Genomic DNA, 21,927 nt, shown 5'->3' on the forward strand with positions numbered 1-21,927 from the left:
TTTATCGGCTCCTCCCACCGGCGGTTTTGTGCGCAAGTAGGAAGTCTGTCACTCGTCTGTCTGTGCTCTCCACTATCCGTCGTCGTGGTGGTTTGCAGTGCGCACGCGGAAAGGTCAATAGCTTGTATTGTTGTGATGACGCAATCGGCCTACAACAAACTGAAAATGGCAGCCGTGGACCAGGGGTTGTTCCTCATCCAAGAAGTGATTATAACACTGAAACGATGCGAAAGTATTTTGGCAATTATTGGATTGTTTTACGTCGGTAAAACAGCCGCAGTTGTGGGCCTCAAACTGCTGGAGGGCATTCGTGTACACATCCTGTCCCATTTACGCTGGCAGGACTTCAGGAAGTACGGAGAGTGGGCCGGTGAGTGAACTTGACCTGCTTCTTCTTCTCTGTCAAAAGGCCGAGCATGTTATGTAGCGCTATTTGCTGGTGAGCGCAGTTGCGCAAGAACGTCTCTACCGGTATATTAACGGTGCAGAAAGTCGAAGAAGCCGTGGCACATCATAACAGTGGTTTATCCAGAATCCAACGCACGGAGGGGTGTTAGGAAAAAATTGGGGAGGGGGTCATTATTATAGTTACGTCATTACAGCTTAACATATCATTACCGACAAGTGTCTAAAGCTGAAATCGCAATGGGCACCCCCTGTAGGGGGTACACAGGTGAAAAAGTTAGGGGGTTGTAGGGAGGGTCTGGATAAATCACTGCATAATAAAGTAAGGTGCATGTCTAGTTTAGGTTCGTTCTCTGTGCAAGTTTCATGTTTATGTGGGTAGTAGTGCTATTTTTTTAATTATAATACTAATAATAGTACTGCTCAAAACACATTATAATACTTATGAAACAGTGTGTTATAATACATTATCGTAATACAAGGAATAGATAACTTTTTGGAAAAGCCCAGGGCATGCACAACATTTATTTCACAATTTACAGTGCCTGTTATGTGAAACAGTAGATTCGTTACTGGCTATTTGGCTTTAATAATACTTTCTCAAAAATTGAATCTTCGAGTACTGCTGGCCTGTTTGGTCAAAGCAAGGAATGTCTTGTGGCATATTTGACATTTCAAGCTTGCATGGCGTTACGGTTAGGTAGATCGCTTTCCAAAGTATTACTGTCTCAACAAGTAACGCAGTAATATTGGTAGTAATATTTTGGTGTGTTATGATACTTTTAGTTTTCTCTGAGTGTGGATATTTCTGATAGATGGGACATTGTTCGTTTCCTTCATAAACATGCAGTCGTGACTGGAGGCACTGACGGCATTGGAAAGCAGTATGCACGAGAGCTGGCCAGGAGGGGCCTCAACATCATCCTCGTTAGCCGTAACATGGACAAACTCAAGACCACCGCTCAGGAACTTGGTCAGGTCCTGTTTATGTGCTCAATCGAATTGCTCAAAGCATTGCATCAAGGAGTTTCTAATAGCGTAGGCACAGAGACAGTCGAGGAAGTGGCTTTGAGTGAAGGACGATGATTAGTTGTCAGCGTCTGCTGAATAAGGAAAAGGAGCTGTTGGCTTTGGTATTGAGAGAGAAGTCCAGGAAGTCTGCGTAAAGAGTCTGGTTTTGCCATAGTTTTGGTATTTGTTATTAAACAAGCATAGCTTATTAGATAGGCAAGTTAACAACTGAAAGGCCAACAGTGACTTTTTGCCACTCCAAGGCATTCAATGTGGTTCATGATGAGGAAAGTCTAGCTTGGGCAACAGGGCGGTGAACCGTAGAGAGACGGCTTTGTCTTTTCGTTGCCCAAACTCGTGCATGCACTGTGTTGTCTACATGGGTAGATTCACCATGAAAAATTTGGGATGTAGACCTTTGTGCCATAGTTGGTTTTAGACAACAATAATAATACTGTCTCCTTTAATACCTCCCGGTAGATAAACACTCGTGCAAAACGTTCCCCATAGCAGTATCCCCTTCTTTATTTTTACCTGCATTATGCACGAGTTTATTTGGGGTTGTGCATTTTTATTGTTTAATCTCGTCCAATTCCCCCCTTTTTTCATATTTGCAACTGAAGTGCCAGCAATGAATTGATATTGATTAATCAGCATCTCTTTCGCGTCTGCCACATCTGTGTGTCGTCTTTTTTTTTTTTGTTGTTGTTGCCCAAGCTCGTTTTTTTCCTCGCCATGTAGTTCAGCTATGTGTTCACCTTACTTACTTCACCATTTTTTACTCCTCTCTGTGTGCCTGCAGAAGACGAGTTTCGCGTACGAACCTGCGTAATTCAAGCAGACCTCAGCAAAGGCCGTGAGATCTATAACGATATCGGAAGGCAGCTTCAGGGGAAAGAGATTGGTATCCTCGGTAAGCTACTTGTCGCACCAGCTTGTGTCAACATGTGAACCCGAGATGCACATGTTACATATCTTTCAGTGAACAATGCAGGAGTGATGTACGACTCGCCGAGCTTGTTTCTCAATGTTCCCGAGCAGGTAATCCTTCAATATCGATAACTTCTCGCTTCTGGAAGCAGTTCAAAGGAGCAGTGAAATGACATGTAGGATATTTGACATTCTGGTGGGCAGGTTGTCATTGTAGCCTGCAATGAATTTTGTTCTCGCAGTTTGTTTTCTTCCTTAAGAGAGCAGTGAAATGAGATTTAGGGTTGCTCAAAACTCTGCACAGTTGATCAATTAAGTGGCGACGATCACAAGCAGCCATGCAAAATATTTTGAACAGAGTTATCTCATTGCACAATTCAGTCTACAAAACCTTCATGAAAAATTTGCCTGATGCAGTGAGACCTTTAAGTGTCACCCACTATCTTACGAGATCCTGGAAAGAGTTGAAGTAAGCCAGATCAGCGGTGTGCAGATCAAAGATCTCTCTCTCACGCTAGAGGCGTAGGTTGGTAAATTCACTCGTGATGGCCATCACATCGTGAAAAAATTAGGTATGTGATGTTGAAGCTGATGTTGAGTGAGAGCCTGTGATATAGTGTTTAAGTTGAATTGGAGGACTCGTTTTGAACTTGACGTCCAATGATTGGTTATGATGTTGACGGGCTTGGAGTAAGGCCTGCCATGATGCGGTGTTGAATAGTGTGTAGAAAAGTGGCAGGCAAGAAAAAAAGAGAGGAGGAACATTTCAGTGCTCCTTTAAGGGCTTGACCGCATTCTTATTTCGCAACATAGATACAGTATTGTTTAGCACATGATGCCAATCAGACTTGTACACGTTACTAAAAAAAAGTAATTGATATCTGAGAAAACGATATTAAAAAAAAGATAGAGAAAAGATATAGAAAAAAAGATATCCACAAAAAAAAGAAGAAGGAAACTGAGCAAAAACGAAGCGTTGAAACTGCTGCGAAGCTGTGAAAAATGTGTCGAGAGGTTGAGAGTTTTGAGAGTTCTGTGAAAAGAGTCCCAACTGGAACTCCCACAAATGACTCATCAGGTTCACGGTACAACCTAGAGTCCAACTTACTGCATACAGGCCGGGTTACGGATAGGTAGTACACATGAATGGGGAGAGGGCAGTGGACTCAAAAATACACTACACGTGCGGAACACTGCGGCAACTCGAGTAAGTAATTGTTGTCCTAGAGATAAGACAGCTGCCTTGCACCGAACTTGCAGAGGGCAGTTGGTTTTGTCTTCTCGCGGCGGTGAATCATCCCATATATGTGTGTGTGCGTCGTCCCGAACAATGTGGGTTCTTTAGTTTCCAAGTAATTGATTACTTGGTAATTGATTACTGAAAATTGTAATTGAATTACTCAACAAATTACTGGGCCCCAAAAATAATCGATTACGTTACAAATTACTCAAAAAAGTAATTGATTACTAGTAACGCAATTACCCGTTACCCGTTACGTACAAGTCTGATGCCAATGTGATGCTGACACCAACAAAAAGTGTCTACTGTGTTTTCTGGTGTGTGCATGTGCATCATACACAGGGTCTGACTTTTCCAGGTTAAATGTCTTTCCTGGATACAGGGGGAGGGTGGGGGGAATCGGGTGCTATTGTTACGATCTGGTGTTATCTGGTTATTTATTTATTTTTTTCTGACTAGCGAGCGATCCATAGTTTGAGGTGCACATCTTGATCAAACATGAATTCCTTGCAATTTGTAGTCAGACACCACATGATGCAACATTAAATGTGCTTCACATAGTTTGTTGTTGCATTCAGATAATATTTTCATCGGATGTGCACACAGATTGCTACTGAATGATGTATGTGACACATGGTACAACGTAATATATGAATAGTATTTGGGGAGAAATCGGGTTTAACCCAAATAGGTTCGAGACTGATTCGGGAGGGAACAATCGGGCGGAATCGGGTTTAATCCGGAAAAGTTAAATGCCAATTATACATTGCAAAAGGTGTCCCGAAGGGGCAACACACATTAGACGCAGCAGTTCCTTAGAAGATGTCATGCAACCTCCAGTCTCACACCTTTGTCTAACCGCTTACCTATTCCATATGAGTGCCATGTTCACGGAAATTGTGGAAAATGATGGTAGACAATTAGCCAGACCAAATTTTGTTACTACACTTTGGGCCTGTTCTCACATATAGCGCTTTGCTTCATAGTGCTGGAAAACTGCGCTGGAAACCAAATGCTGCTTACTGTCTTAGTGTTCTCACTTGCAAAGCAGAATGCTCTGCTTCTGCAGGGCAGAAAACAGTGCTTGCTTTCCAGCTCTCTGAAGCAAAGTGCTGCATGCGAGAACAGGCCCTTACTCTGTCATATCACAGTCTGATTAAAAGTCGCGTAAACACTGCGTCCATGACTGTCATATGTGAATATGATGTCAACTCAGAGTCAGTGCACATGTTTTCATTACCGTGGACACTAGTGGCAATGTAGAGGTTACATTTTCTGTTGACTATTAGTGCCAGCATTCTTGCCTTTTTGGCGCGCATTATGCATAGATGCACATTACATTCCAGGCATTTTTCAAATTCTGCTAATTTTCAGGATGGATGTTACGGATAGGAAAATGAGGTGTTTCAAACAAGTGTGTGCCGATGGGTGCAAGTTCAAGAAATAGTCGTTTCAGTGTGCACGGCTGCTGACGCACATCATTTGTTTGATTTACATTGCGAATTATGAACTTGCAAAGGTGCTTTGTGCTGTTAAAATAAACAACACTTCATTTCTCGCAGAAATTGGTGGAAAGTGTTAACATCAACATGATGGCTGTGATGATGATGACATATCTTATTCTTCCACAAATGGTGCAGAGGTAAGAATGCTTTATTTTATGTAGCTAAATAGAGTTCAACACCACTGCCATTCATGGAGATGCGCAGAAAAAAAGTAGCGCCATGGAATAATATCGTTTAGGGTCATTCTGCAAAGCATGATGCTCGAGACTGGAGCAGGAAACAACTATCTGTGACCATTCTTCAAAGGTCTTAGATATCATGAGGTTCGGCATAAAATACCTGAAAAAGAGGTTGCAAGGGAGACATCAAATCATTAAAGATATATCTTCCTAAAGAAAAATGATATATTAGGATATCAGCAGGAAGTACCATGACATAATGCATTTTGGTGTATGTAAGCTTAATGTGTGATATAACGACCGAAACTGGAATCAGGAGGGTGTCATGGGCATTAGGAGATGTCTGTGGCAAAATTGGGATTCTGTAGTGAGAAATCTGGGTACGTACAACACTAAACATCAAACACAAAATAAACTTGAATCCTATGAGGCATAAATACCTGAAGGTCTGGTTTAATGCAGGTTGCAAGTACATAAAGTAACAAGAAGAGTTCCTGATGAAGGAGGCGAAGTTAGGGAATAATGAACACTAAGACACTGTGGGCAAAAAGCAGGTATGATGTAATATGACTAATTTGGGGAGGTGTAATGTCCAAGTGTTGACATTTGGAAATCTTGCATTCTGCCAAGGCATTCTATATTACATGAACCAGTGATGGCCACTAACTACTTCTACAGTAGTTTAACTATAACTACTAACTACTTTGTGATTGAGTAGTTTAACTAGTAGTTCAACTACTTTTCAGGGGAGTAGTTAAAACTACTTTTTTAACTGCTGCAATGTAGTTTAACTACATCTATAACTACTTAACGTTGTCCACCAACACCAATCCCTTGTAGTGTTCTTGGACAGCTAAACATGAAGTACGAGCAATAATAAGCTTTGGCTCAAGCCATTGCTACGATCCTCAAATACAAAGCTTGCAGCGGGATTCTTTCTGTGCCTACGCGATAAACTAAGTTGCAGAATTATTTCATAGCAAATGAGGCTTCACTAGACAAGCATTAAAAGAAGATTTAGTATACATGCACGACACAATTGCTCTGCACCTCCATTCTCACCAAACAAGTAGCTCAAGATAAAAGTCGGAAGCACAATCATGCCGTAAAGCTTGAGGCAAAATCGGAAGTAGTTGGCGCCTTCAGTAACCTAACTACTGTAGTTAACTACTTCAAATAGTAGTTTAACTAGTAGTTGCCACTACATTTCTGCAAGTAGTTTAATAACTACTTTTTAACTACAATCAGGTAGTTTAACTACATGTAGTTAATTACTGGCCATCACTGACATGAACACATGCCAGAGATGATTGACACTGGAAGCACGTGGGAAATGTAGGGTGGTGCATTGAGGGTCGAGATGCATGCATGCCCAAGGAAATGAAATGAAAAGATGTGCTGGCATATGATATCTAAATGCTGTTGAGACGAAATATGTGGCCAGGCACCTGACCAGAGAGTGAAAACCAGTCACCTGAAGTACTTCACTTTGGACAGCAAAAGTATCATTTTGTATTGCATGGGAAGCAGACGTGCGAATTGACGGAGGAAAAAGGCACAGTACTTCCGTGAGGGTAGTGACACTGCTTGTAAACACATTAGAGGCCCTGGAAAATCACATCGTAGTTTCATTGTATCAACTGTACGATACGAATTGTACTGTGAAGTTGCAGAATGCAGTCATACTGCTGTACTTTGAATTTCAGTTTCCTGAAAGCTTCCTTGAAATGTATGACTAGGGTTTCCATCTTTTTTTTTTTTCATTTTTCAAATACTGCGCAAAAGTCCCTGATTTTGCGAAGAACATATTTTCGCGTTTTGGTGCCGGGTTTAGTTGAGAAGCAGTTCACGGGAACTTAAATTCGTGCAGTATGTGGGCTCATGTTTGTCGGTAACCTCATAAATCAGCCCACTGAAGTAGCACAGAAGTCATTTTTAACACTCTGTTTTCTGCTAAGCAGGCCAGTAAAATGCACCAATTAATTAAGACTATCCTTGACTTTGCTGACCAAGAGCGAGGGAGGCTCCGCCTCCAAGTGGCGCGCCAATAGGAGGACTCGGGAGGCGGAGCGCTGCGGCCTCTGCTCTTGTCTAATAGATGGCGCATCGGTAGCGCTCGGCTCGGGATATGTGAGCCGCTGTCGTCTGCTTCTTCCGGTAGAGCTACGACCTTGAAGCCTCTGCTCTCGCGTAAGAGATGGCGCAACATTGGCGCTCGGTAAGGGCACGTGTGGTCACCATAACTTTGAGCCTCGACCTTGAAACTGGCCGGTAACCTAAATTCCGATGACGCGGCGATAGCGATGCGTAGTTTTGACGATTATGCTTCATGGATATGTCATTACATTGCCAAATTTGTGGCCAGTTCGACGTTTCGCTCCGCTCTTTTGCGTAAACATTGTCTCAGCTCATGAAAAATGAAAGAAATATTTGTTCTACTCTTCGCACTGAAATAAATCATTTAAAATTATGCATTAAAGTTACGCAAGTATGTAAAAAGGACAGAAATGTTGCTGCTTGTTCTACTCCTCGCACTGAAATAAATAATATTTATAAATAAATATATAAATAATATAAATAAGGGGATAAGTCGAAAAATCCGAAAATGAGAAAAGGGGCCTGATATGATTGTCCGTCCCATTCACACACATGCATTTCCCGTTTTTTTACCATGCTGTAGCGGGCCAACAAATCGCAATAAGGTCCTAAGTTTTCATTGGCAGGTGCATACTGGTATGTAGATGTCATGCAACAACAATAGTAAAAAGAGGATAAGTCGACTTATCCCCTTGTTATATACAGAGGTTCAATTGTACTGTGTGTTTCTTTTCACGTTTTTTTTTTCTTTTTGTAAGTAGTTACGCAAGCATACTGCGTAGTTTTGACGATTATGCTTCATGGACGTGTCATTACATTACCAAATTTTTTGGCCAGTTCGACGTTTCGCTCCGCTCTTATGCGTGAACATTGCCTCAGCTCATGAAAAAGGAAAGAAATGTTGCTGCTTTTGTTTTACTCCTCGCATTGAAATAAATCATTTAAAATAATTGTACTGTGTGTCTCTTTTTTGTTGTTGTAAGTAGTTACGCAAGTATTTATTTATTTATTTATTTATTTATTTATTTTTGAGGGTACCCATCAACGACCGTGGGGTCTAACGGATGGTGCACCAGGACACAGGGAACACAATACAAAACATAAAACAACAAACAGCAAATAATGAAATGTTGAGGGTTAAACAGTTCTCGCGTTGCTGTTAGGAAGAGAAGATTTAAATGATGAGAATGAGAAAAAAAAGATGTCAATATCATAATTCTGGCAGAGAGTATTCATGGTGCGCTGCAAGCGAGGTATAGGTGCACAGTAATGGGCCATATTTTCATGAAAAACAGGTTGGGATCGCAAGTTACGCAATGGTAGATGAACAGACACCGAAGATAACAGATCAGGGCAGTCAATGATGCCGTGCACAAGCTTGAAAAGGAAATGACAGTCGCGCAATGTCCTTCGATGAGCTAAGGTGGGTAGGTTAAGTTTTTCAAGAATGTGGTCGTAGTTATAATACATAGTTTTACCAATGTATCGGTCGTGGTAAATAGCAATAAATCGTCTTTGGACTTTTTCAACATCAGATGTGAGAGATTTGTTTAAACAGTTCCATACAACCAAGGAAAACTCGATGAGAGGGAGAACCGTGGAAAAAAATAAGCGAAAGAAGCATAGGGGGTGCGAGAAGTTTTTTGTAAGTCTCGAGATGACACCTAGTTTAGAGAATGCAAGATTTGTGATATACGTAATGTGCGTTTGGAAAGAAAGATTACTATCAAAAGTGATGCCCAAATCTCTTATACAGTTAACACGATTAATGGTGGTTGACGCCATAGAGTAAGTAAAGTGGATGGGGGTAGATTTCCGAGTGAAAGTGATTACATGAGATTTAAGAGCGTTGAGTTTCAACATGTTCCGTGTAAACCAAGACTGTACACGAGTGATGTCTTTTTGTAAATCCAAACATTCGTCAGCATGATTAATACAACAAAACAACTTGAGGTCATCAGCGTATTGAAGAATGTTACTGTGTTGCACACAAGTGGAAAGGTCATTGACAAAAACATTAAACAGTAATGGCCCAAGGATAGAGCCTTGAGGAACACCGGAGGTCATCAAGTATGAACGGGATTGGGTACCTTTGTAAATAACAACGTTGTTGCGGTTACTTAAATAAGAAGTGAACCAGTTGCATAAGTTTGATGAAAATCCATAGATGGATAATTTATCAACAAGTAATTGATGACTCACAGAATCGAACGCTTTCGATATATCGAAATAAACAGAATCTACTTGCATGCTTTTACCAACATGATGCGCTAGAAAATTCATATATGTAACAAGATTGGTTTCCACAGATCTGCCAGGTAGGAAGCCATGTTGTGTAAATGTAAGAAAATGTTTACAGTAGAAAGATAGTTGCGAAAACATAACCTTTTCAAATACTTTCGAGAAACAGGGTAACAAGGATATGGGCCTCTAGTTTGAGACTTCAACTCGTGAACCACCTTTGTGTATAGGAACTATGAGAGATTTTTTCCAGACCTCAGGGAACTGAGCGCTTTGTAAGGAGCGGTTAAAAAGGGAAGTCAGCACAGGCACGAGGACATTGGCACAACCCTTGACAATGAAATTAGGGACATTATCTATGCCAGAGGACAAGGTTGATTTTAATGAAGAGATGGCACGAGCAACCTCCTGTTCATCAATAACAATGCTCGAGAGGCTAAGATTAGATGGAGAGGCTTGAGCAGTGATTGTGGGGGCAGATTTAGAGAAGGCAGAAGAAAAGAAATCGGGAAAACAAGTTCGCAACTGCCAAAGGCGCCGAGACAAAATCGTCATTGTGTTTCAGCATAATGTCACCAGCATGAGAGGTTGTTCTATCCTTAACAAACCTCCAGAATTCCTTTGGGTTAGCAGATAGAGATGCTTGGACGAAGTCCTCATGTGTTTTTCGGTCCCTTTTGTAGATAGTTTTGACGAGCTTACGTGTTTCTTTGAATTTTAGATACCAGTCGTCGCGTTTAGTCCGCACGTACTTTCGATGAAAGTGCAGCTTTTTCCTTAGTAGTCCTTTAAGTTCATGGGAGAACCAGGGAGGATACTTAGGCGAGTGAAAATGTTTCTTTGGAACAAACTGTCCTATAGCGGACTGCACAACATTAGTAAAAAGTGCAGCAGCATTATCAACGTTGGCGCATTCTATCACAGGGCGCCAATCTGTAGAGCAGAGGCAATTGTACAGCGCAAGGTAGTCACCACGGGGATAATCGTACCGCGGAGAGACAAGACGTTGATTGGTATGTCGTGAAGATAAGGTAGTGACTGGAAAAGTAAGGTAGAAAGGTGGGTGAAACTTATCAGAGGGAACGAGCGGGACTTCGACACCCTGAAAGATATCGGGTGTGAAATTAGATAACACCAGGTCCAGCGTGTTGTCAGCAGAATTTCTTAGTTGATTAAGCTGCAGGAGACCGTGGAAACTGATAAAATTAAAAAGGAAAGATGCCTTAGATCTCGTCAGACCAGAGGCGCGAGAGATATCAAGGAGCCCCCAGTCGATGTTAGGAATGTTGAAATCACCGTACAGCTGAAACAGATGACTAAAAAGGTGGGGAACACTCCCTATTGTCTCCAAAAAGGAAGTGAAGTAGGGTAGGTCGCATTTAGGTGGAATGTAACAGTTACCTATAATGAGGGGGGCGTTAGGACCAAGGGTTATTTCTACCCAGACGGCTTCATGTTGAGTTGCCAAGTCAAACCGTTGATGAGCAACAAGAGAAGAACGAACGGCAGTTAGCACACCGCCACCAAAGCGAGCCCCAGAATTTTCGTAATCGCGGTCACATCGAAAAACAGTGTATTCGCAAGGGAAATATTCACTGCTGTGAAAGGAACTGTTGAGCCATGTCTCCGTTAGGCAGATCACATCATACTCAAGTGAAATTACATTGGTTAAAAATTCAGCAGACTTTGTTCTAAGACCACGCACATTTTGGTAATTGTAAATGGTAAGTGGGCACACCATTTTGAAATTAGGTGAGGCTACAGAGGCGGTATTTCAGGATCAGAGTTAGCCGATGCATTGGGAATCTTCCCCATGAACACGCGGTATAAACATCCTTCAGGCCACACGTTGGCACAGTTGATATCTGTGAAGCTTAGTACGTCTGTCACCACACAGAAAGATGCGTAAGAGTCATGTCGAGTGGCTAGCTTAACACAACGAAGCGGTTTATCCCGAAGGACTTCTCTTACGACTTGTGAGACGTCATCCTCAGTGGTGTCCGGGTGGAGCCTTGACACGAAGAGTGCACGGGTAGGGGCTGGCCGAGTAGCTAGTCGAAGAGCAGACGAAGAAGCAGTCCCGGTGGAAGCGGGAAGACGTTGTTTTCACCTATATCTGACGGTAGTAAAACCAGCATCTTCACTTTGTTCGTCGGTAGTGTCTCTTGTAGGGGCGGTTGAAGACAAAGTAGTTGTCGACGAGGCCATGCCTTGATGGACCTGGTTTTGTGAAGGGCCGGGAGCAGCGGCGTTCTTCGCGACACGCGAAGAAGGCAAACTTTCGGTCGAAGGAACGGTGGGAAGACGAGCAGGAATATTCTTAACAAGCGAAGAATAACTTGCAGGGGAGTTCACAGATGTGGCATATGCATAGCGCAAGGAACCTAGCTTCTGGTTGAAATCGGCTCTCTGCTTCGCGAGCTCAATTTGGAGAAAGCTTACATCTTTGTCCAAGCTTCGTACAAGGTCCAGGAGCTGAATTTTTTCATCTTTCAGTTCAGACACTTCCGTATGGAGAGCATCGACTTTCTGCACCAACAGGGCCATTAGCTGTTCAGCGTTACCTTGGGCGGAAAGAAGACCACTCGCGATGATGGAAGCGCCAGTAGCAGGGCTTGAGGGAATCACAGAGTCGTCCGCATTTGCACGTTTTGTGCAGGATTTGCATTTGAAGATGCAGGCATCGTCCACCCAGTACATGTCATATTCAACAGGAGTAATGTTCAAGCACTTACAGTGAAAACGTTGCCCGCATGGGCCAGAGCAAACAAGTTTTTGCTGACGGCCGATAAAGGCCTGGGAGCAGAATGCACACGTGTCAGACGAGGGAGGCATGTTGCAGCACAACCTTCCTCGAGAAGAGACAGCGCAGAATGTGTAAAAGGGAAAGAAATGTTGCTGCTTGTTCTACTCCTCGCACTGAAATAAATAATTTACAATTGTACTGTTTCTGTGTCTTTTTCTTTCTTTTTGTAAGTACGTAGTTACGGAAGTATGTAAAAAGGAAAGAAATGTTGCTGCTTGTTCTACTCCTCACACTGAACTAAATCCTTTCAAATAATTATACTCTGTTTCTTTTTTTCCCTTTTTGTAAGTAGTTACGGAAGAAAATAATTGTACTGTGTGTGTGTCTTTTTTTTTTCTTTTTGTCAGTAGTTATGGAAGAAAATAATTGTACACTGTGTGTGTGTTTCCTTTTTGTAAGGGTTCCGGGACATTTGATCGAACTTGGTTTGGTCGAAAGGCATTTGATCAAACACCGTTTGATCGAGACGGCAGCAGTCGTTCGATCGATTATTTTATTCGTTCGCTTGGAGCATTGATGAAACAAAAAGAAGAAAACAACAAAAGAAAGCTTCAGTTCTAAATGCTGTTATCCCAAGGAATATTTCACTCTGTGTCATCCGCTCGCCCATAAACACATTCGTCATCCTAATCCACTTTTTTTGCATCCAGAAGGCTATCCGATGATGTGCCTTTTTTTTTCGCTGTTTATTTGCATTTGCTGAAACTGCGTTTGCAGGAGCTTTGAAAGTAAAATTAGACGTTTAGCTCCACTCTCATGTCCTCGTGGCTGATACTGTCTCAGCGTATTGCTAGAAGTACGCCCAAACATTTCATTTGGTAAAATGCTCCGCAAACTGGGACAACTTTTTCCTACGCCTACGCTAACGTGAGACATGTGGTTTGCTGCGTTTTTCCAACATATCTGCAGGAAATATGTTCCGCGACAGCTTTCGACCAAACGACGTTCGATCCCGGAATCCCTTACAAAAACGAAACAGTTTCTTCCATAATTACTTACAAAACGAAAGACACACAGAGTACAATTATTTCAAATGATTTATTTCAGTGCATAAAGTAGAACAATCAGCAAAATTTCTTTCCTTTTTACGTACCCCTGTACTTACAAAAACGAAACACACACACACAGTACAATTATTTTCTTCGGTAACTACTTACAAAAAGGGAAAAAAGAAAAGGTATATAATTATTTAAAAGGATATACTTAGCGTACGTAGCTTAGGATATACAGCGTATAATTATTTAAAAGGATTTAGTTCAGTGTGAGGATAAGTCGACTTATCCTCTTTTTACTATTTTTGTTGCAATGACATCTACATACCAGTATGCACCTGCCAATGAAAACTTAGGACCTTATTGCGATTTGTTGGCCCGCTACAGCATGGTAAGAAAATGGGAAATGCATGTGTGTCAATGGGACGGACAATCATATCAGGCCCCTTTTCTCATTTTGGGATTTTTCGACTTATCCCCTTATTGCATACAGAGGTTCAATTATTTTAAATTATTTATTTCAGTGCGAGGAGTAGAACAAGCAGCAACATTTCTGTCCTTTTTACATACTTGTGTAACTACTTACAAAAAGAAACACACAGTACAATTATTTTAAATGATTTATTTCAGTGCGAGGAGTAGAACAAATATTTCTTTCATTTTTCATGAGCTGAGACAATGTTTACGCAAAAGAGCGGAGCGAAATGTCGAACTGGCCACAAATTTGGCAATGTAATGACATATCCATGAAGCATAATCGATAAAACTACGCATCGCTATCGCCGCGTCATCGGAATTTAGGTTACCGGCCAGTTTCAAGGTCGAGGCTCAAAGTTATGGTGACCACACGTGCCCTTACCGAGCGCCAATGTTGCGCCATCTCTTACGCGAGAGCAGAGGCTTCAAGGTCGTAGCTCTACCGGAAGAAGCAGACGACAGCGGCTCACATATCCCGAGCCGAGCGCTACCGATGCGCCATCTATTAGACAAGAGCAGAGGCCGCAGCGCTCCGCCTCCCGAGTCCTGCTATTGGCGCGCCATTTGGGGGCGGAGCCTCCCTCGCTCTTGGTCAGCAAAGTCAAGGATAGTCGTAATTAATCCCATAGAGTCATAATTATCGCAGAAATTGAATTTAAAGTACGCCGCAAAACATGACCGTGTGCAATGGCGGTGGAGAGCAGTAGCAGCCTGTGATCTGCTTGGGACTTTGCATTGACGCTACAGGGGCCATGCTCACTGATTGGTCGAGAGAAATGTTGTCTGCTACTCGGCTGTTCGGGCTTTTGAAAATGCATTGCTTCTGGCTCGGTCATGATTTGGCCGCTTCTTCTAACCCCAGTTCTCTGGGGCAACTGGCAAAACTGGTTTTGGCGGCATAGGGACAGGGCGCTGACCCTCACTGACCAGTGAAAAGGACCCCAGAAAAATTACCCAGCGTAGTCATCGGTGGGGTTAGTGAAAGCGGGTGCTGTGTGCCAAAATATGCCAGTGGATATTTTTAACCACTACTTTACTCTACTTATTTTCTAGTCTATTATTGCTCAAAAGATCCGACTGTCCAAAACAGAATAGATGCTGATAAACACCGTTGAACTTACAGAAAAATAATTCCAGAAAAACTGGAAAATGGAGTATGCATACAGATTCTTTGTTATTTAAAGATTGTAAGTATATTACCCTGTGGCTGCTGCAGTTGTGCCATATTTGGAGTTCATTTGGAAAGTAGCATTATAAGAACCATTGGTAACGTTGTATAAGAAGAGGAGGCAAGATGTTTCAGAACGGCTCTGCTTGATTATAGCACCTTAGATCGAAAAGAAAACCATTTTATGCTTTTTGGTGATGTGAGCCCAATCTGGGGCTGCGATCACGTGGATGTCACAAGAGTGCTCCATCAAGATAATGGCAATTGGGGAATGTTTTGAGATACGATAAATCATACACAGCAAGTTTTGTGGCTTCCATCTGAATTACTTGTGATAAATATTTGACACAGAACTCATTTTCATGATAAAAGCGGTAAAAACCATACCGTGCAGTCCTTAAAAGGGACAACCACAGCACACAGCACTGATCGCAGTAAAGGAGTTTTTGCCCCTTTTATCATGAACTACAACCAACAAGCTTGGATTTTTGCGCTTGTGAACTATTTTTCGTATAAATCTTACTCTGAACTCATCGGAAAGTACATTTGATGGGATGAAGGAATGCCTCCTGGAACCGTACCAGATCTCCTATGTAGTGATACACAAAGCCTTCTCAAAAGACTTACGACGAGGAAAATTTTACAATTTTAATTTGATGATGAGATAAGCGCATATTTTCACTCATGCTCATATGGCACATTTCTTCTGCTTCACTGATCGCAAGGAATGTCTTTGCCCATTATTCTGGTACTGGATAAATAGTACACAGGTATGGACCCAGCTCAAATCTTAGACTGCAGTATCTGATACTAGCTACCTTTTTGGCCTATGTTATTCATATTGTAGAGTCTTTTGGCCGTTGATATTTTCAAAAATTATAGCACAGTACGTATTGTGTAATGAAATGTAATGAAACAACTGTAGTTTATCTTTACCTCTGTAACAAAAGGCCTTTATTTGGAAGATAAAGTGCATCATAATTTCTCTTCTCCTAACAGGAAAAAAGGCATTGTGGTAAACGTGTCGTCCATATCCGCCTTCTACCCACTTCCGCTCATGGCGGTCTACTCTGCATCCAAGGTACCATCTTTTCTAAATATTTGCCTTTCTCATGCATTAGAAGCTTGATTTCATTATTGATTTTTGAATTATTTATACTGTATTTACTCACATATAAGACACGTTTTTTACAAAAAAAAAATTGCTTTATTGTACTTACTTATATTATACTTAACTCCCGTTTTATTCCAAGGTATCCGCGGCTATCTCCCCGGAATCAAACTTTACGATTCTCCCACATCAAATGGTCTTCCATTCCATGAAGCGTCGATGAAATACTCATCGATGTCCGTCACATTCATTGTTCATGACTCAGGAGCCAGTCGCTCCATTGTTGACTGCATGACACGAGCGACCGCGCAAGCGCGATATGCTGACTGGCTGGCGCTGCTTGAGACAATCTGGGGTGCGTTTAATGTGCGGGGAACAAAAAAATACCAGCATTATGGCGTTCAAGTTGGGATGCATTCAACACAAGAGTGCGTCCAATATGTGAGTAAATACGGTAATAACTGTCATTAAATCTGGTGCACCATCAAGTCTGATGTTACGGAATGCTTCCAGACCATGCTATTTGAAGGCTCAACAGTATTTTTTGCCAAATTTTGAGCCACTCTCGTGTTGGGGATCTTTAAGGTCTGTGATTGTCTTCAGTGTGGGGTGCCTTCAATAGCTGCTTCACAGAAAACATATTTTAAGGTACGGCTAACATCAGTGACCATCGTGACACTCATAAGGGTACCTCATTTATGTGTGATGAAAAACTCTCACTGTGACATCTCTTTTGTACTGCAGCATAGACTTAAAAATCCACGTTTTAATGACGAATTTGGGTGTTGGTTTCGTGGCCACACGGCCTAGCGCTTGACAATTGCTAGTCTGGTTCCCGCGCCGGATCACGTGACCATTGCCACCTGGACATGATTGCCACGAATCTAGCGGCTTTAGTTGCTTGGGTCACACTAAGGGCGTCGCGGTAGTTCGTGAACTTCAATGTGCGGGCCAATGCAGGCCCTTGCCACCCTTATGACCACCCGAATTTGCCATAAGTGACTGCCATACCATAACTCACTGCCTGCATACAACCTGAAACTTGGCAGTTGGTTACGTGCCAGATGCACAAAGCTATTTTTAGGGCTGCAAAGGGAAAGTTTAAATTGACCGTGAAGTGGTTGCAGAACCTGATAAATTAATTGTATTACAGCCAAAGAGAAAAAAAAGAAAGCAGATGTGATGGTTGCCGTGCGAGTGCTAAAGTGAAGATGAGCCTTGCCTATTGAGGCATAAAAATTAGAAAGGGTACTTTTTGTTGCTTTTTAGGAATGACAATTTCTTGCTGCTTTTTCAACAGGTGCATAATACCTGATAATGCAAAACTGTTTTTAATATCTTAATTTGTGAACTCCGAAAACCGTGTTACACTTTCAAAGAGAGTCCACAACCCTGGGATGAACAAAGGACCCACTCTCCGCCGAAACGTTTGGTGTTGTGTTGCTCCGACATTGTAGAGCTTTGCGTGGGATGATAGTGTAGTCGCGCAAGCCTTTACTGGACATGCAGAAAAAGGCCCAAAGCAATGGGAATCTTGTGTGCCAGCAGTGGCTTTGTCAATCTCATACTTCTGTCATATGGTCTGTTCCCGTGGGACATACCAAAAGAGTGTTGTGTCCCATGACTGCTGAAGTACGTCTTCTCCATGGCAGTCCTGTTTGTTGCCTGTGACGCATCCCAGTGGAAAGACCCAGAAAACTTTTGTGCTAAAACAGTGTAGTTTTCTGAAAGCTCCAGTTGGATGATGACTTTGTCCCGAAGGAGGTCTGTGTCAGCTCATGGAGTGGTGTTTCTTCAGGCCATGACATGGTTGACGTCCCCCAGCTAAATTCTTTCGTTGCAACATTCTGCAGCCAAACACACACACACAAAAAAAAAAAAAAATTCTAGCAGAGGCCATTCAGTTCTCCTTTGAAGCAGAGGGTAGAGCTACTTGAAGGAGTGACAGCCACAGTACATGTTTATGCTGAGGCACGCATTATATCTCACAGGTGTTTGTCGACTGGTTCTCCATGGCCCTAGACTACGAGTACAAGGACAAGGGAATCATTGTGCAGAGCCTCATACCGTCCTATATCTCCACAAAACTAGTTCGCTTCAGCAATTTCCTAAGCACGCCAAGCATTGTGGTACCCGATGCAGAAACGTTTGTGCGAAGCTCACTGCACACGATAGGTGTCTCCAAGCGCACCACTGGGTTCTGGTCTCATGGTCTCCAGGTAAGCCTCGCCTTACTAGCTGCGAAATATCATATTTTACGTGCGCGTAACAGCCAGTTGACTTTCGATAAGTCCTGCCTGGTGTGCCGTTCATAACTTGCTCCGAAGTTCGCAGTTTTCTCCCCTAAAGCAGCGCTCCCCTGCAGCATGCAGAGGGCTGAGCAGAGCAGATTTGCGTTCGACCCCACCAAAATCGAAGCTCCAAACGCTCTGCATCAGACGTGTTTCAAGAAAACCTTTCAGTATGTTAGACGATGTGTCAGACTATGAGTTTCGGGAATACTGAAATGTCTGCCTGAACTTCAAGTGAGAATATTGATGACGTTACTGTGACACACGTGTTTAGTGGACGACGATCGAGCGCTAGCACGACGTTGTCGTTTGACGCTTCAGCAGTCCTTTATCGCAGCCTTGCTAGTGCTTGTGTCACGTGCTACTGACGTAAACTTTCCTATCAGCAAAATGCACTGCCAAAGCTGTGACAAAAGAAATGCCTCATGGTTAGGATCCTAGCAGAACTTTCCTGCAAGCAGGCCCGGACTAATTTCGTGGCTCCTAGAAGTCCGAAAGATCCATTGGTGACTGTATAATGGCAGACCCCATCCTAAGTTGGACACAGATTTATTCCCGATGCCATGTATTACCACACGTGTGTTACCTCAACCGAAATCATTATTTTTGTGTGTTCACAAAGACACAAAGTGTGGAGCACGTAATTTGGAAACATAGAAAACAAACCAGTAAAGGCATTGTTACTTGATTGTATTTTGATTGAAATAACCTGCATTTGTAAAATATTTTGCATATAGAAGTACAATCCATGTCAATGGACACAAACATGAATGAACGTCGACAACGAATCATGCAGAACTGCGGGAAGGCTTAAAAGGGACACCTATTGCAATAAATGCAGTCAAATCAACACAGTCATAGATACCAGTTTGTAACTTAACAGCAGCACTTTATTTTCATGATTATTGGGGCATTTAATTGCATTATGCAACTGAACTTGTTCTTAACACGAGTGAAATACCCTAATGTAAAGGTAATGTCCCCTTTCTCCCTCGCAGTACTGGATGTATGAACATGTTCCCCAGTGGGCGTGGAACCTTACTTCGTGGATGATGTTCAAGGTCATTGACAACACTCCGAAGCCAAAGTCTCACTGACATTTCTCCTCGCTGCATTCTTTTGTACTTGTGGTGGGTCACAACCCGTCCCTGTTTAAGGCATCCAGTTAATGGACAGAAAAAGAAAGATTCAGCTTTGGATTGCGTGACTTCCAATGTGGTGTCGGGCTGTCTTTAGCAGTACCTGTACTACAGGTATTTCCACTTGCTCAACTCTCAAGCAGCAGCACTCGTGCTGTTGCAATATTACAATGAGGTGAAAGTGTATTTACAGGCAGCAGGCATTTTTTTTTTTTACTTGTTCTTTCCCCCCCATTGTTCTATATTTATTGCACCGTACCCGAGAACCATGTTTTATGGTTGGAACAGTGCAACAAAGCACTGTATTTGAGAAGCGACAGACGTGTGCTGTATTTAATAATTGTATTTAATAAATGTATACCATACTGACACGTGCTTTCTCTGAATGATGCATATAAAACTGGTACACGGTTGGGGTAAAAGGTCGTAGAAGTCGCAGTGAGGAAATCTTTGCTTGCGCGGTTCCCTTGCGTTACTCCCTTTGCATTGTATCTTCGTCTTAGTGCTTCATCTATACAGTCAACACTCGCTTTACAAAAGGCCCCCCCTTGGGACGTGACACTTCCCCGTGTTTTCCCCTCGTGGTTTACGAGCCTTTGATTTCTGAACAATGAATATGTCCTTCAGGGACGAACCTTGAAGGTCACACACTTTTTTTACCTCGATTTGTGGACGGGGTAAGTATAGTTATCCAGGTCAATACATAGAGGTCAACAAAGCATAAACATAGAGCATTCTGTGTCCCAGCAGAAGAAGAAAAAGGATCACTGAAAGGGGCACGAAGGGGTAAGCAGCTTCAGAGCCGAACTTTGAAAGTGTTGCATGTCGAAGGTGCAAAATACATCATGAGAGAAGATATAAAAACGTCAAGTTCATGAAGGAGCTAGTCACAATAGAGTTCAAGCGGTGAGCTTCAGTAAAGAATTTGCACTCCATCAGATTCTGCACAAAAGTTTGTCATTAAAAGTTGTTCCTAAATGTTCAATAACTGTGAGAACAGGAATGACATGTCAAGCTTTAGATTACTAAAGTCTCCCTTGAGCAAGATAGACACAGCAGGAACAATGATGAAATATTACAAAGTATTTTGGAAAATAAATGTGATCTCATATCACTATGCATTTCCTATTGCTCTAGCACTTTCACACTCTTCCTGTCATTCCAAACTTTGATTTATGAATGATTTGCTTAGAAACATCATCTTTCACAAACCTAGGGTCGAGTGTACTAATTGCTTCAACTTTTATACCAACAAACCGTCCACAGCTTCCAATGCACCCTGAGTTCTGGTTGTGCTCCAGCACAATAAACAGCAAACTACAAAATTTCGGTACGCGTGGTAAGGACGTGGTCGCGTTAATATGGCATGACATTTTGTCCCTGGAAAAGCGGTCTATAAAGAGAGTTGTCCATATTATCCAATATCCGACAAGAATAACAGATTTCTTGAGGAAGGAAAGCAGTAACTAGGGTTTGTTCCCATGTATAATGTGCAATTCAGAATAGATAATACCTCAGCAATGTGGAGCGTGTGGCACTGGTCGTAAAAAGATTTAAATGTCGTTTGCAGCACCCCGCAAGCCATGGCAGGTGTGATGGTGGTCTTGGCACTAACCAAATTGTCAGCAGGGCAGCTCGAACAACTTGTACACTCGTCGTCTGATTCTGGCTTTCCCCTCTCTGCCACAATGGCTTAGTCATTAGGGTCTTCCTCTATTTTGGCTTCTTTGTCAACGTCGAGGAGCTGCTCAGCATCCGTTTCAGGGTCGCATTGCTCCAGTATCTCGTAAGCGCCTTTGTTGTCTTGCAAGGGGAATATCTTCCCAAAGGTCATCACTCTAGTCACACATACCAGGTGGAAGGATCCCAACATTGTGCCATAAGTTCACAATGACTGCTGGATTCAGTGCGTCTCACGCCATTCTCGTAACCCTCGAACACCATCAAATATAGAGATGACAGCACTCTTTACTGCACTCAGATGTTAATGCCACGCCAAAGCAGCTCGATATAGTAGGCTTTGGTGGCTCAAATAATGCCACAAATGCACCCACAGAAAATAGAAGAACGACATTCATCTTGAGATACATTGAGCACTGAATGTAATTTAACTACCATCGCTTTGGATGAGCTAAGTGGTAATTCCTGTGCTGCGGCTAAAATACCCTAGGATACCATACACACCTGTCTGTCCTTGTTCTCTTTCGCTCTGAAATGAACGTTAGGAAGATGGTGCGAATCTGTTTCTACCTTCAAAGTGTTCGCGTTTACTTGCTTGTACCTGTTTTATCTTACAAAATGGACAAACAGAAAAAAGGAAAAAGACAGCACAAAC

The 21,927-nt window shown here is 42.4% G+C and overlaps 1 protein-coding gene across 1 annotated transcript; it reads left to right on the plus strand.

Moving 5' to 3' along the window:
• The first annotated feature begins 52 nt into the window (after nt 1-52).
• Nucleotides 53-19,961, plus strand: LOC135373754 (inactive hydroxysteroid dehydrogenase-like protein 1). Its single transcript, XM_064606842.1, has 8 exons — nt 53-370; nt 1,256-1,378; nt 2,219-2,329; nt 2,399-2,457; nt 5,149-5,228; nt 16,051-16,132; nt 18,154-18,381; nt 19,452-19,961. Exons 1-8 carry the CDS (start codon nt 136-138, stop codon nt 19,548-19,550), a joined length of 1,017 nt encoding a protein of 338 aa, XP_064462912.1. The 5' UTR covers nt 53-135; the 3' UTR covers nt 19,551-19,961.
• Nucleotides 19,962-21,927: the final 1,966 nt, after the last annotated feature.

Source organism: Ornithodoros turicata, unplaced genomic scaffold, assembly GCF_037126465.1.
Source record: "Ornithodoros turicata isolate Travis unplaced genomic scaffold, ASM3712646v1 Chromosome31, whole genome shotgun sequence".
Classification (NCBI taxonomy): Eukaryota; Metazoa; Arthropoda; class Arachnida; order Ixodida; family Argasidae; genus Ornithodoros; species Ornithodoros turicata.

Excerpts from the sequence above, each read along its gene's own strand:
- LOC135373754 (XM_064606842.1), top strand. The coding sequence starts at position 136 with ATGACGCAATCGGCCTACAACAAACTGAAAATGGCAGCCGTGGACCAG. Across the intron at positions 5,229-16,050 it reads CTTCCACAAATGGTGCAGAG|GAAAAAAGGCATTGTGGTAA; the intron begins GTAAGAATGCTT and ends TTCTCCTAACAG. Across the intron at positions 16,133-18,153 it reads CGGTCTACTCTGCATCCAAG|GTGTTTGTCGACTGGTTCTC; the intron begins GTACCATCTTTT and ends TATATCTCACAG.